The sequence below is a fragment of the Lichenostomus cassidix genome, chromosome 7 (assembly GCF_008360975.1).
Source record: "Lichenostomus cassidix isolate B80296 chromosome 7, HeHo_3.0, whole genome shotgun sequence".
NCBI classification, from domain to species: domain Eukaryota; kingdom Metazoa; phylum Chordata; class Aves; order Passeriformes; family Meliphagidae; genus Lichenostomus; species Lichenostomus cassidix.
In genome coordinates, this window is record NC_139488.1 from 6,174,577 (window position 1) to 6,189,494 (window position 14,918).

Below are 14,918 nucleotides of genomic sequence, written 5' to 3' on the forward strand. Positions count from 1 at the left end.
CTAATATGTGACCACAATAGGCTCCTTCATAGCACATTATTGAAGTGAATGCCAAAAATAATCAGTTCTTTCTGTCATAAAATAGCAGCATCTCATCTGTGTTTAGTGAAAGAGACCTTGGAGGTAATCTCTTTATCTTACATTTGTGATGGAAAATGTACAGTGTTGTAAGACATTTGGATATAAATTTGAGCAAGGCTGGCTTAAACCTTGGACATGTTCCCTGAGTTACCCAATCAGACTTCTCAAATGAGATGGATTCCTAAGTTAAAGCAAGATACAATGGAAAAGAAAGCATCACAGCTTTCCTTTAGAAAAGGAAAGAAGCAATCCTGAAGGAAAGAGGGGAGCAAATTACTATAGAAGGTTCCCAAGGCAAAGCAATATTCTTTGTACCATCAGCTGTTGGGGAAATGTGTTCTGTGGGTGCTGCATCCTTGGGCCTGTGCTGGAATGAAACTGTCTAACAGCATATAGTGAGGGTGTAGCACATCTCTTGTAGGAATTCAGCTTATACCTTACATTTCTCAGGCCTCTACAACATATTTTGACTGGATTGCTCTTCTAAGAGAAATTTTGTCTTCTTAATGTTCCACCTCCCTTCCTGTTTTATTCCTTGCTTCACCTTCTAGCACTCTGAACACAAGGCAGGCAGAGATGGCATCAAAGATGACATGGTAGTTTGGTCTCTGCACAGTAACACAAACCCATTGAAAGCTCTCAATCACTGTTTTCTATCAATCTTAGTCATGTCTGACATGTCAAGTAGTTTAGTTGTTTGATTTGGGAGCAGTAGACTATTTCAGAAAAAAGATTGATTGACCCACTTGAAAAATTCCATAGTTGCAGCTTAATGCTTAAAATCAGATAACAGCCAAGTTTCTAAGCAAGAAACCTTTAATCTTCCTTCTTTATCACTTTCTTTTGCTATCTTCTCCCTCTGCTGAATATAAACACTGCAGAAGGGAAGCTCTTCTGACTGATCTCTCTAATCCATATCAACTAGCCCAGCAGTCCTTGTGTAAGGCAGCTGCTGCCTTCTCCCTGTGGGCTCCCTGCACAGGCTTGGGACAGGGCATGGGATCCTTGGCAGTGTGCTTTCCTTACATGGCTCCCAACACTTCAGGGGGTTGCTTATCAAATGGAGACAAGGAGGATCAGAAAAACTGGTCAGAAGGAATAGAGCAAAAATCTATTTCTTCAAATGTCTGACTGACTAAAGCCACAATTAGAGGGGACTATAAACTGTAAGGGTCTCACTGTTGGGAACTATTTCCTTGAAGAAGCACCTGGGAGGTATTAGAGCTGCACTTTGTGTCAGTACTGTCAGCCCTACACCATGAGTTCTTCAGTCTTTTCCTTGTCAATAGAAGCAGTCTGTGCTCTGTAAATAGCACTTGTGGATACTGTGTCCCACACAGTGCCTTCCACACAGAAATACCCAGTTACAGTTCTGCACAACAGTTGCTGTACATGAATAATTGCCCATTCTTTTTATGTATGGGAGCTGGGAGAAGTGGAATGAGGAATCTTCCCCCAAGAGGGCAAAAAGGGAAGTGTTTAAATGTGCTCTTTATTCAGGGCATGGAAGTGTCTGTAGTTTCCACCACTGATGAATGTTGTCAGCATTAACTTCTGTTTGAGAGATGCAAAAATAGTTCTTTCAGCAGCAGCACCCAGCTGGGACTCAGAGTGACCCCCTGGCAATGGCAGGCTAATGGCTTAGAAGCAAACAGTAAAACTTTGAAAACAAACCAGATCCACACCAAACACCCAACCACTCACTCCCCTGGCCAAACCCTCTGTTAGAATGGCTAAAGGTCTGATTCTGTATTGATCCAAGCTTTATTCCTTGAGAGAAACATCTACTTAACTCAGCAAAGGCGTAGTCACCAGTATAATGTTTTATAGATTGCCTTTCAATCCTGCTTGCTCTGCATCCTCTTATTATTTCATAATCTAAGTCTTCAACACATTTAAAGTCTGAGCTTGTTACTAAGCACAGCGCAGTCTGAAGAATTCTTTCTTTCCCAGGAAATTTCAAAGTTTTAAATTTGTTTTTGTTCAAAATCCTTCAGCAGGAACACGGAGACATTACTGCAACACAGGATTACTGGAGAACAGATGCTTCAAGGCAGATGTGGCATTATATGCCTGAAATGATCAATTAAAAAGCCAACATGACTGCTCTGTGAGTCTGACCTTTGTTAAATTCCTTTGAAAATACATGATGAAAAAATAATAGAAAAAAATCAGTGAAAAATTCCCTCAAACTAGAAAGTTTGGGGGAGAGATTCAAAAGTTGCACATAAGAAGCTGTTACTTGTAAATAGGAGATGATTTGCACTAAAGACAAGGATAACATCTCAGGGATTCAACAGGAAGCAGTGATCTCTGGTATTTCTGTATAACCAGAAGCAGTCAAGAATGTAAGAAACCTAGGAAATGCCTCTTGTCAGCTGGAAGTTCTCCATAAATGGAGATAAACTAGAAAGTGACCCGTCTTGTGTGCCTATAGATCCTGTGTGCAGGGAAGTGCTCTGTTCCTCTTTGTCCCAACAGAATGCTGTTCTACAAGAATTTCTGCCAGACATAGTCACTTCCACTTTCTAAATAAAGCCTGTCTGCACACTTGCCATGAATGATGGTCTCAGCAGAAAGGATATTACTTAAAATAGGATGAAAACAGTGGCAGGCAAAAGAAGGAAAAGGTTCTTAGGAAAGATGTTAAGATGGAACTAAGAATAAGATGATGGAAGAATAATGATCTCTTCCTTACCTTCAGGGAACTACATAAAAGTGACATGTTCTAGACGGTCTTTGTGAACATAAACAGGTAGAGTTAAAATGCATGGTATCCAGCCATCAATGTACCTCCTCTGGAAAGGAAAAATGAAATGGAGGAGAGAGTGATGAACAGATAAAAGGGATGATTCTTTGTTTAATTGGGTGTAACATAGCACTCCTGTATTAATTGTGGCTGCTGTGTGTTTACAAGCTTTGCTGAATACAGGCAGAATGGTAGATTAGAAGGAAGTGCAGGTCCAGGTGCAGTTCTGTGTGATGGAATTGGCCTGTAAAGGAACAACCCCTGCAGGAGTAACTCACATGGGAGCTGGAGTCCCATCTGTCCATGACACTCCTGGGAGCTCAGTCATTTGGTTATCTGAGGGTGCTGTGCTCCTTCTGGGGATAGGGTGGTGCTTCCCAGGCTTTTCCCTCTGGCCTGGTATGTTCCCACACCCTCTTCCTTAATAGAGCAGGGTGGTATTTAGCTTTTTGTCTCTTGTTACATCTTCTATATGCATGCATATTATTAAAAGATTTTCAGAGAGAATGTGCAGAGAATATTATGGAGCTTGTTGTTTGTGTTTTTTTCTTGATCCATTTCTCCCTTATTGCATTATTTCCTGTCAGAGCTTTTCTCTAGGGTAAAATTACTCTTTAAAAACATATTTTAAAAATATTTAAGTCTTTGGGGGTGTTACTGAGCAGCATCTGGATATATTAGTTTCCTAAGCTGCTGAAGTGCTTTGTGAAGCAAAATCTGAGTCATATGTGATTTATATTGACCAATTTTGTCAGACTGAAGAAATATGAATCCTTTGATAAATCAAGCAGTGCTGTCCCTGAATTTGATGCCATGAAATCCTAATGTAAAAAAAAGGCCTGGTGAGTAACGAGCGCTCCATATAAGACAAAAAGGGGATTGCAGAAAGACTTTGACTAACACTGGCGTAATACAGCTATCAGCATTGAACAAATCAGGAAAAACCCTGGTACAGCTCACTTCCTTTTGAACTGGGAGATTTCAGACTGTGCTAGGAGCTGCTTTAACAAATGTAGCCATACCCTTGTTGTCCTAGTGAAAACATTGCCCTACAGCCCTGGGCTGAGGACAGCTTTTGCTAACAACCGAATGAGATTTGGCTGATATGAATTGCTCATAGCAGCAATAAAACAACTCAAGCCCTAAGTATCTCTAGTGGTTTCCTCCTGTTTCACCTTGTCATGCTTCCATACTTTTTAGACTTAATGTTTTACTTTTTCCAAGAAAATGGATATCAAAGATAATATTAAACAAAATGGGAATAAAAGGCATTGACTGACCAAATTAAACTAATATGTGAAGTCCATTTTTTTGGTCAGATTGGGTTTGCTTTCTACTGCCTTATGAGAAACTGATTTACTTCTTAAAAGGTCTGTTCAGAGCAGCTAAGCCTCTTGAAAAGTCCAAGTGTCTGGATGGCACAAGAGCAAAATATTTACTATAACTCACACATTGGTGAAGGCTTTTCTAGGAGACTAATAGTAGTCTCGATGAACAAATGAGTGGTGATACTTTCTTTGCTGCTGATATTCCTACGGCTGGTACTGAATCCACTTAGAGGCTGAAGTTTATTGCTTACACACAGGACCCCTTGCTGACCCTTTTAAGTAGGGCCAGGGTGGTTTGCACATTTGCAGTTTCTACCAAATTGTGGCACTTTGTCCATTTCTTGCTGCTGACTCTGATGTCATGAGGTGGAGACTTCATTGCAAAGGAAAAACATTCTGAAATATCCTTTCTGTGTTACAGGCTGGACACTCAGGAACAGAAAGAAAATAATACCTGTCTACCAAAAGTGCTTTGCATCTTGGAAAGTTTTATTCAGTTGCATTAATAACTCATTGTCTGAGTAAAAACTAACAAAACCAATAAGTTGTAACAGAAATATTAGTTTTATCTGCTGGATAATGGAAATCAGTTTTTCAGATTCCAATCAATTCCAAAATAATTGTATTTTGTTTTGAATGCAGATAAAAAATGTTGGTGTCCTAGAAGGAATCTAAGTCTTGCCCACTACTTAGTTGTTGATTTTCACCACTGGATATCTTAGCCTGAGAACTGAAAGCTACAGGTAATAAGTAAATATAGAAACATATAATTAACTTGTTTACATTCTGTAATATGATCTCATTGGCTGTTCCTTATCTATTTGTTAGTCATGCTGAGAACTAAACTGACTAGAAAAGAAAAATCACATCCTCACTGGAAGGGTGTTTGCTGCTGTTCATTAACAGCAAACTTGGGGTTTGGCTTTCACTCCCCTGTCCATGACTGTGTCAAGCAATGGCATCAATCACTCAGCCTCTCCTGCAACAGAAAACACTCTCCCTCATGTACAGCAGGATTGGCTTTGGTGAGCAGTGTATCCCAAGCCTGTACCCTTCATTCTCTTTTCCCACGTTGAGGCTGGGGGTGTGATGCCTTATAGGGAACTGTGGCTCCTCTCTGGGGCTGTCTAGACTGATTGACTCCGCCTGTGTTCTGAATAATTAGGGCCAGACAGCAGCGCCGCCGCCGCTTCCGCCTGCCACTGGTGACTCAGACCCCGGGAGTGGAGCAGTGCTGAGTCAGGGAAACAAGAGGCTGCCTCACCTTGCTCAGCCTGGGCGGTGGGAGCAGACAGAGGCACGAAACAGCTGCCAAAAAGCAGTCGTCTTGAGGGGAGGAAAGGCTTTGAAAAAAGGCTTTCCATAGGATGAGTAACCCCTGACTCGGTGTACAGTCTGGGTTGCTCCTCTGGCCTGGCTTTGCAATTTGCTGACAAGCAGAAGTGCTGCACAGTCAATCCCTAAGAAGCCAAACCTGATAATTTGATTTAAAAAATCTAATATCTTAAAAATAACTTATCCTTCACTGCTTCTGAGGTTATACAATCAAGTAGAGGAAATAAATCTTCCCTCTCCCAATGTTACTGACTTACTGATCAAAGTACTCATAAACCACTCTTTTAGTTTATTGCCCTATTTACTAGAGTTTGGGAACTTATTAACTCATCTGCAGTTTTGCTTTGATCAGGTCTGTAGTACAAAAGATAAGCCAGTAAATAACAATCAGAGTAATGTGGAGTTTGTGTTTGGTTGGTTGGGTTTGTTTTTTTTTTTAACCTATTGAGGAGGCAGCAAAGTTAGGAAAATTAGCAACAAGTATCTAGTCTATGTATGGGAACTCCCTTTCTTGATAGACAGAATTTTTGAGATGGCCTCCTGAAGAAATGATAATTAATTAATAGCAAGAACAAGTGAATGGAACACAGGAGTAGCTGGTGGGTTTTCCTCTTTGGGTTTTCCTCTGCTAATTGTGGAAATGTTTTTTCTTTCAGGATTCTCGTTAGACTGAATCTATGCCTTGGTAAATATGTATGGGGTATTTTTAAGTTTTATTTAGGGCTTTAAACGTCATTATTTGTTCTGTTACTTTTTATCATGCTCACATGAGGAAAGCAAGGCTAAAAGTTTAGACTTTTGGTGGCAATAAACTCCAATGCAGTTACTTTGTACAAATTAATATACTGAATTAATATGAATTATTTCCTCTTTGCAGGTGTTGGGCACGTTTTCTTTTAGCTGAGACACTGCTGTAGTGAGCAGATGTTGAACTCTGATGTGGGCTGATGAGGGCAAGGCTACCATGGGTTTGACAGCAGCCTACAGCTGTCTGAGCCAGGATGGTAGTGCTAAAGTGTTATCTGTGAGAGATGATACAAGAGCCACAAACTGCAACTGAAGAGCCTGAAGCTGCACTGGATGCTTTTTCCCCAGGTGGGTAGTGCAGGGGTGAAACAGTAACAGAGACCTCCAGCGGGAGGATTTGCAGGTTCAGTTCTTCCCAGTCTTGCACCTGCTGCTGGGCATTCCTGCGGCTGGGGAGATGCTGAGACCCTGGGATTTAAAACGACTTCATCTAATAGCCTATGTGTTTGAAATTCAGGGGTGGGTTTATCTCCATGGCTGGGTCCACACTGGCACTCCTTCAGTCTTTGCTTTCCTGAAAGATTTGTTCAGAAAGGCTTCACCAAAAAGATTTGGTAAGATCAGGCACAAATGTCTCCTCTTCAAATTTCTAGCACTGCTTCACAGAATTGTACAATGGTTTGGGTTGGAAGGGACCTTAAAGACCATCTCAGCCCAAGCCCCTGCCATGGGCAGGGACACCTTCCAGTGGACCAGTTTGTTCCAGGTCCTGTCCAGCCTGTCCCTAAACACTTGCAGGGATGGGGCAGCCATAGCTCCCAGGGGAGCCAGGGCTTCACCGCCGTCACAGGGAAGAATTTCCTTGACCTCCAGCCTTCGGCTGGGGCAGAGATAAGGGTGGGATGCCTGAGCCCAGGGCAGCTCCGGGGCCGAAGTTCCGCGGCCGCCGCGCAGCCCCAGCCCCGTGCCGTGCCGTGCCGTGCCGGGCGCTCCCCGCCCGCTCCCGGCGGAAGAGAGCGGCGGCCCGGGCGCGGAGCGGAGCAGGGCCCGCCCCCGGCACCACATGATGCCGCCTCTCCTTCCTGCCGCCCCCGTCCCAGCGAGAAAGGGGAAGTGGCTGCGCTCCCCGCCCGCCGCGGGAAACGCGCGGGGCCGGCGCGTCCCGGCAGAGCCGCGCCCGCGGAGCAGCGCGGGGCCGGGCCATGGCGCGCCTGGGGGTGATGCTGGTCCTGCTGGGCGCCGCGCTGGCCCCGGGCAGCGCCTTCAACCTGGACGTGGAGCGCCCGGCCGTCTACTCGGGCCCGGCGGGCAGCTACTTCGGCTTCGCCGTGGACTTCTTCGCTCCCGACCCGTTGTCGTAAGTGCCCGTCCCGCCCGGCCCCGTCCCGTCCCGCCCCAGCGGAGCCTCCCCGGGGCTCGGGAGCCGCGGGCGGCGTTGTCCCGGCGCCGTGCGAGAGATTCGGGCGGAGGATGGAGAGCAGCCCCGCGGTCCCCCGGCAGAGCAGCCCAGCCGCTGCCCCCGGTCCCGGGGCGGCTGTGGGAGGGGAGGGAGGGGGAGCGCTTTGCTCAGGCCCCGGAGCGGGGATGGAGCCTATGCCTGCCCCCGGCAGGCACCTCTCCGCATGCTTTCCTCACCGCTGCGGCTCTGGCGGCCGAGACGTCCCGGCCGGGCAGCCGAGCTGCATCCCGAGCGGCTCCGGCGGGCGTGAACCTTGTGCTGCAGGGTGCTCTGCACAGCCTGATCTCGTGCGGATGATGGTGGTGATAAATACAGTGTAAAAAGATGTAGTTAGGCTGTTTTGGTTCCTGAGGCTGTGTCCCGTGGCATTTCAGAAGTTCTGCTGTACTCTCTGAGAGCGCTTTGCGGGAGTGCTGTGTTTGAGTTGTGCTGTGTCTGCTGTGTTTGAGTTGTGCTGTGTCTGCTGTGTTTGAGTCGTGCTGTGTCTGCGAGTCACCAAGCTGCTGAGGAGTCTAGGGAAGGAAAATTTCCATGTAAGCACCCTCCACGTCTGCTTCCTGAATATGTTACCGTTTCATGTTAAAGATTAGGCAGTGTGTAGCCGCTGGTGCGTTTCAGACCTTTGAATGCTCGTGTCCCTAACTGCAAAGGCTCGGTGTTGCTAGAATGAATCAGGCTCTGGTTCTCAAATGAGGGCTACAGTAACCTCCAGCTTTTGTCACTTTCGCCCCTCTTCTCTCCCATCTTAAAAACTGGAAAAGCTGCTGGCTTTCATCCTGCTGAGGGGATATTCTCTCTTTCCCTCTTAATCTTTAGCTTAGGAAACTTTATAAGCAAATTATGTAGCTATTGAGCAAGTCTTTTTGCAGTACATCATCTAGCCTTGTGTGCATCTTTTAATTGCCTACATATATTAGAAGCCATCCTGTCGTAACTTGCACATGTTGCACCATCTTTCTCTGCTATCTTAATCCTGTAAGTCTTGGTACTAAAAGAAAAAAAGCTTCTATTTTTGTTCCACCCTTTATTTTTAAGTCAGCATGTGTGGCTGCAGAGTTATCAAGAGACTGGTAAATGCACGTAATAAACTTTCTTCCTTGCTTTCTGATAAGGAATTACGTGATCCAGCTCTCCATGAAATCACTATTTGGAACCTTTCCATTATTTTTATAAGAACTATTGACCTCGAGGTGCACTGCTGTGAAAGAAAACTGTGGTTTTCAGGCAGCGTAAAAAATTTCTGTATATTTGTAAGGGAATTGTCTCCTCAGTTTTTTTGTTGTCACTAAAAGTTAGTTTATATCTGCTAAGCTAAACACTTTATTTTAGATTTAAGTTCTTCATTGAAACAAAGTAGCTATGCAACTTCTACGGGAACATGCTCTAGTGGTGTTAATTTTTCAGTTTATGCCTATGGACACTGGTCTTTTGCATGCAGTGTCCTCCAGGCATATGGAGTGTCACTTGGTTCCTACGCCTTTCTTTTTGCTTTGGTGAGCTTTTACTTATCACCTGTTGTATATAGGAGTGCTAGAGATTAAGTCAGTTTAGTTGGGCTAAAGTTATTTGGATTGTCTAGCCCGACAACAAAGGCATGCTATTAGTTCTTGAATGCTCAAGCTGCTATTTCACAGTCTATTTTGACCTGCTGGATGCCAAACTAAAGCCTATTTAGAAGTGCAGTATGAAAGTCCTGTTCCAGGAGTGGAGGTGGTGGTGCTGTCAGGGGCTGAGGGGTGCCTGGCAGTGGCACAGCTTTGCTAGGAAGTGATGGAGCACAGCTATATGTCAGCTGGAACAGGTTTCTCATACACTTCATAAACTTCATCACAAATATTAACTTAAGAAAAATTAAAAATATAACATTAGATTGGAATGATTCGATTTTTTAAACAAGCATTTCGTTTGGGGGACTTCTCAAAAGTCAGTGGTACAAGAGTCAAATGGGAGGCAAGCTACCACTTGTTTAATAGATTGCAATTATAATAGTTGATGTGTTTCTTTACTTGGTGTTATGATGTTTATTTTTAAGCATTTCTGTTCTGCCCAGAGAGTTCATTTTAAGTTGACTGAAGTGTTTCAAATTCCTGTTCTAGAAATCTAGGCAGTCTATGAATGGCAGCTAAGGGTAACAAATGGGCTGCCAGCTAGCCTGGATTTTCTATCAGGGTCCATGCCAGGGCATTTTTAAGGTTCTGAAATCTCACACGGGTTGAAAATTGGTAGCTCATGTTGGTCTTCATATGCATTGAGCTTTAATGTGGAGCTGCATGTTTATACCTGTACTTATCTCTACGCTAGAGAGGAGCCTGGAGATGCCTCTGAAAACCAGAGCCAGTTTGATAAGCTTGGATTTACCTGCTGGTAGACATTGTCTCCAACCAGTCCTGCAGCTTGTTCAGCTCACCCAGTTTCAAAACCAAAGAACCATAACGCCTGGCAAGACTTGCTCTTGCGAGCTGCATTCTCTCTTGAGCAGTCTAAAGGGAAGCAATGAAGCAGACTAAAAGGAAGTATTTGATTTTATGTCTTCCAAATATGGCTTTACGCTTCAAATTGACTTCCTCAGCCAAGTGCTGATGAGCCAAGTGCATCTCAGAGGTGCTGGGGTTCCTGGAAGATGTTGGAAGATGCCAAGAACCTTGTTCAGTCTGTTTCTTAACTTCACAACTTGTGAATTTTGCCACCTGTGCAGGCACAGTCCCATGGCAGTTCCTGCTCAGAGTGTACTGAACGTGTCTGTAGAAGCAGAGATGCAAAAAGCACAGCAAATCCTAATAGGAAAATGATGACTGTGCAGTGAATTTGGGTAACGATTCATCAACATGCAGATCTGTGGTCGAGAGTCGCTTGGTACTTGGAGGTTGTTTTTACAAGAGCACTTGGTAAGGCAGGGCTGACTCATCACGTTCAGTACATGCTGAGCTCAGAGTGCACTACTGTTTTGTTTATACATTGTTTCCATTTTTGACTGACTTCCTTGAATTACCCTTACGCATGAAATTAACCAGGAATTATGCCAGCTGATGGCTTTCGTAAGTTACACAAGTACACAATTTCCTGCTCTGCTGCACATGTATATATTTTTGAAAGGAAAAGAAAATAATATAAAAAGTGTTTATCTCATTTAAAATATAATCCTGGGTAGGCCTGGATGCTTTAATTTAATAATATCTTCTTTTATCTCTCCTTTTTGGTAAATGGGTTTTTTTTGGTGTGCTTTTTCTTGCAGAAAAGAGAACCTCACATGAATTTCTCTTTAACTGAGAGTAGTTCTAGTTGAATTTAGATTAGAATGGACAAGACTTTTGAAACCTTCGTTTTGTTTCTTCTTCTCCCTGCAGGACATTTCTTCTGGTGGGAGCTCCAAAAGCAAACACTACCCAGCACAACATCGTAGAGGGAGGGCAGGTGCTCAAATGTAACTGGAACTCAAACAGGAACTGCCAGCCCATTATATTTGATGCCACAGGTAATGTGTGGGTCACTGTGGGGGAGATGGGATGTCTCTGCTCGAATGCTGCTCTGGGGAAGCAGAAGGGATTCAGGTCCCTGTGGGATTTTTTCCATGGTCAGTGTGAATGTGGCTGGTTTTGGACTGGCATCTAGTCAAAGCTTGCTTGTGTTTTCCTTTTCCTCTCCTCTCTTTTAGAATTCTGTTGTCCTTGGTATGTGCTGAAAGCCTGAGTGAGCAAACATTATTCTTCTTGTGTTTTAACCTATTTATATTTCTCCTCTGTACTTTCCAGCAATCCTAAAACATTTGGCAACCTAATTCCCAATGAACCCCGAGGGTTTTTTTTTTTTCCTATTAAGAATGTGAAATGTGAGTAAATGTTCTTCTCAATATCAGGCAAGGTGGTATAGGCAGAAATACTCAGAAGTTTTGTTTGAAACTGGGAGTAAGAACTAAAAACTGTGAAAAAATGCCTTTTTTAAATTTTCCCCTTCAGATGTAGTTCCATAGTATTTGTGATTTCTATGATGGCAGCACTCAGGTGCCTTGGGTCACAGGTATTCCCTACCCATTTCTGAAGCCCAGAAAAGCCAAGCAGCAGCAATGTGGACATGAACTATTTCAGTCACTCTTCATGCTCTGGTGCACACAGTGATTTCCACAGGCTGTGGCAGGTCATGAGAGCGCACGGCATGTGCTTTTCTGCTCCAGCCCCTCCGTGTTGAATCCTGTTTTCCACAGCGTGTGGCAGGCCAGTGGAAAAAGCTCCCCATGTCATGGGAGGGGATTAGCAAGACCCATGTGGCAGGGCAGAGGAAACACCTGTGCCTTGAAGGTCTGCTTGGCTATAATTCATTCTTCTCTCTGCTGGTTTTTTGGCTTGGCAGTCTAAAGGCTGTTAGATTGATGCAGCGTTTTTGAATCATGTATGCTCCAGTGGAGAAGCTCTTCTTCAAATTCTGTTGTCAGGGCATGCCACAAAATGTTGGTGTTCAGATTTCTGAAATCTTCGTATCTCTTTGTGAAAATCACTGTGTTACCAGTTCCATTGCAAAAAAAAAAAAAAAAAAGTAATGGTACATACAAACCCCAAGTTGTTGTCATTCTCTGTCACTCATTTATCGTTCTCTCATATCGTTCTATAGGAGCATATCTGCCAGAGTACTTAAAATCTTCAATGAGCTGCAAAGTGTGAGATTTTTGTCTGCATCAGTGTAAGACAGCAAAACCAGACTATAATTATGGGGGTTTTTTTGTACTCTGGTCTTATTGTTTACTGGAATACAAGTGTACTTTTTGTTAGTTTGGGTATTTTTAAGAAAGGCTCTAGATGTCCCTAATTAATAATCATCACTGATATTATAACCAAAAAACTTCTGGTGGGGAAAGATGAGCCACATGGGTAGATTTTAACCACAACTTCTAATGAGAATTACAGCGCATTTATCAGTTCATACCGTGAACATTTGCAATAGGTTTTTCCATGTGCCAGGCAGAGTTGATAAAGTGAGGCCATGTTGCTTTGCTGTATCTGTGTTTAAGGTAAGTGCTGCTGGGCAAATAAACAGTGTTTTGCTCATCATTTGCCTTTAAGGAACAGGCATGTTAATCGCTTGAAATGTAACAGTAAAAATAGCAGGTCATAACAGCCTAAGAGGATTTCTTTCAGGCACATTTTAACTCGCTCCAGCTTGGAGGCAATGAATGGGGAAATAATGCGTTTGTCAATTATTCCCCTGGTGAAAAGGGGCATTGTATTTCAGCTTGATAAAGTAATAAATGCCCTGAGACAAAAAAAGAAAATGTCTTTTTCTTTGTGCATTATACAATGGTTGATTCCCTATGTTTTTAGTTGGTTCCCCACAGGGCCAACACTGTGAGCCCCTGCTCCTGCCTGCCCCTGCCTTATGAGGGAACAGGGCTTAGGGAAGACTCGTGACCCACTTTGAGGAAATGGGAAGAGGAAGATCTGACCACCGGCTTGCGGTGCTGATGTGAAGGGGCTTTTTGTAGATGATTAAATGCAGCCTCTGCAGGAACTCAGGGTCATCCATCACTGCTTAACATTTGTGCAATACCATTTGTAACTCCAGAGGTATTGCTTAGCCCTGCAATACAAGGCAGATTTTTTTTATTCCCTCCCAGATTATTTAGTTGTTCTGTTAATGGAAAAAACAGGTTCTGCATCGTTACTTAGATGTGTTTCTTCAGAGTTATTTTCTAATTGCTTTCAGCCGGTGAGAAATCTGACCTGTGAAAATAATGAGAACTCTTGTCCTTGTGGCTTTGCTCTGTTTGCCTGTCGATGCCAAACTCCATATGTGGAGTTGGGTGCCCCATAATTAGCAGGAGGCATGACCCTATTCCTGCTCCTGCTCCTTTCTGCCAGGTAGCACAGCTGGAGATGCTGGAGCAGGCCAAGCAGGGAGTGAGGGCAGCCTCTGTGTTTCTGTGCTGGGAACATGGCAAGGGAATGGGGGAAAGAGACAGTTTGTTCTTTCTGTGTGGGGCTGTTTGTCCCCTTGTTGTGTATCACAAATAAATGTGAGAGTAATGTTTGACAGAAGTCCAGCAAGCAAAGGTTTTTTCTCTATATGGTGTTCCATTACTATTAATTAGGACTATTTCTTCTCAAACATTCCTTGGTTTTTAGTAAAGTCTTTCTGCAGCTTTGTGGGTCCTTTCCCCCATCTGTACAAAGGCTGCACAGGGCTGGGTTTTATTCTCTAACTCTTGCTTTAACATTGTATTTGCACAGTGGCCATTTATGTGACCAAATGCCACAACTCTTCCATAGCCCAGGAGGGAAGGTACTGCTGGAGGAGAATCTTTGGAGGAGTTGCTCAGCCCCTTGCTGACTTGCACTTAGCCCAGCTGCCCTGGAGGAAAGCAATAAGTCATGAATCTGATAGTTCCTGTACCACAGAATTTACTACTTTGTTTATTCCTTCCTGTGGGTGACCACTCAGCTCTGTCAGGATGGGAGCTGGGCAGTAGGAGGCCATTTGTGCAATGTCACTTGCGTAGCTCTCACGCTGAAATTACGTGTATTTCCCTCTTTCTTATGCGCTTCCCGTCAGCACGTCACATAAAAATCAAAATTTTAAAAAAACATATATTGTAATTTTTAAACCTGTGGCTAAAAAGCAATGTTCTTTCACTGTTCTTACACAGCATATTTTCTCTTTAAAAACAGCAATATATTTCATGGAATCCCAGAATGGTTTGGGTTGAAAGGGCCCTTAAAGGTGATCTAGTTCCAACCTGCTGCCATGGGCAGGGAGAATTTGTGAAAGGGAATCTCCCCTAGTCCTGGATCTCTCAGCACAGTGGTTGCACTCACTAAAAATACACTGGAGAATATTCTGTCCGTGTGTCTCTGTGTGTTTCTGTGCACATTATACTAATTGCTTTTGACATTCTGGTATATATGGTGGCTTTGGAAGGCAAAATGTTTATATGGCACATTAACACTTCCCAAATGTAAAGAGGCTTTGCTGTGGGGCTTCTCAGCCTGTTAGCAGTGACATCAGTTGGCTTTGATTTAACACATTTATGACTATGTGAAAATGACACAAGTCTTGTGTGGTAGAATCTGCCCCGAAGTTCAGGGGTGCACATAGCTGTGCTTGTGGCTGTGGGGCTAGAAAGTGAATACTTGGTTATAAAAGGCTTTCTAATGTCATCAGACAAGTGTTTCAGGCTGGCTTTTGCTCTAGGAGCACATGAAGGTGGAAGTCAAGAAGGACCCAAGCAGCACAG

General features: G+C 43.8%; 1 protein-coding gene across 1 annotated transcript in view; it reads left to right on the forward strand.

Annotated features, from left to right (window-relative positions):
• The first annotated feature begins 7,317 nt into the window (after positions 1-7,317).
• ITGAV (integrin subunit alpha V) overlaps positions 7,318-14,918 on the forward strand; it is a 44,234-nt gene continuing 36,633 nt past the window's right edge. Inside the window, exons 1-2 of the mRNA XM_085065963.1 lie at positions 7,318-7,597; positions 11,044-11,171. Coding sequence (XP_084922089.1) covers positions 7,443-7,597; positions 11,044-11,171 — 283 coding nt within the window. The 5' untranslated portion in view covers positions 7,318-7,442. The remainder of the gene's footprint in view (positions 7,598-11,043; positions 11,172-14,918) is intronic.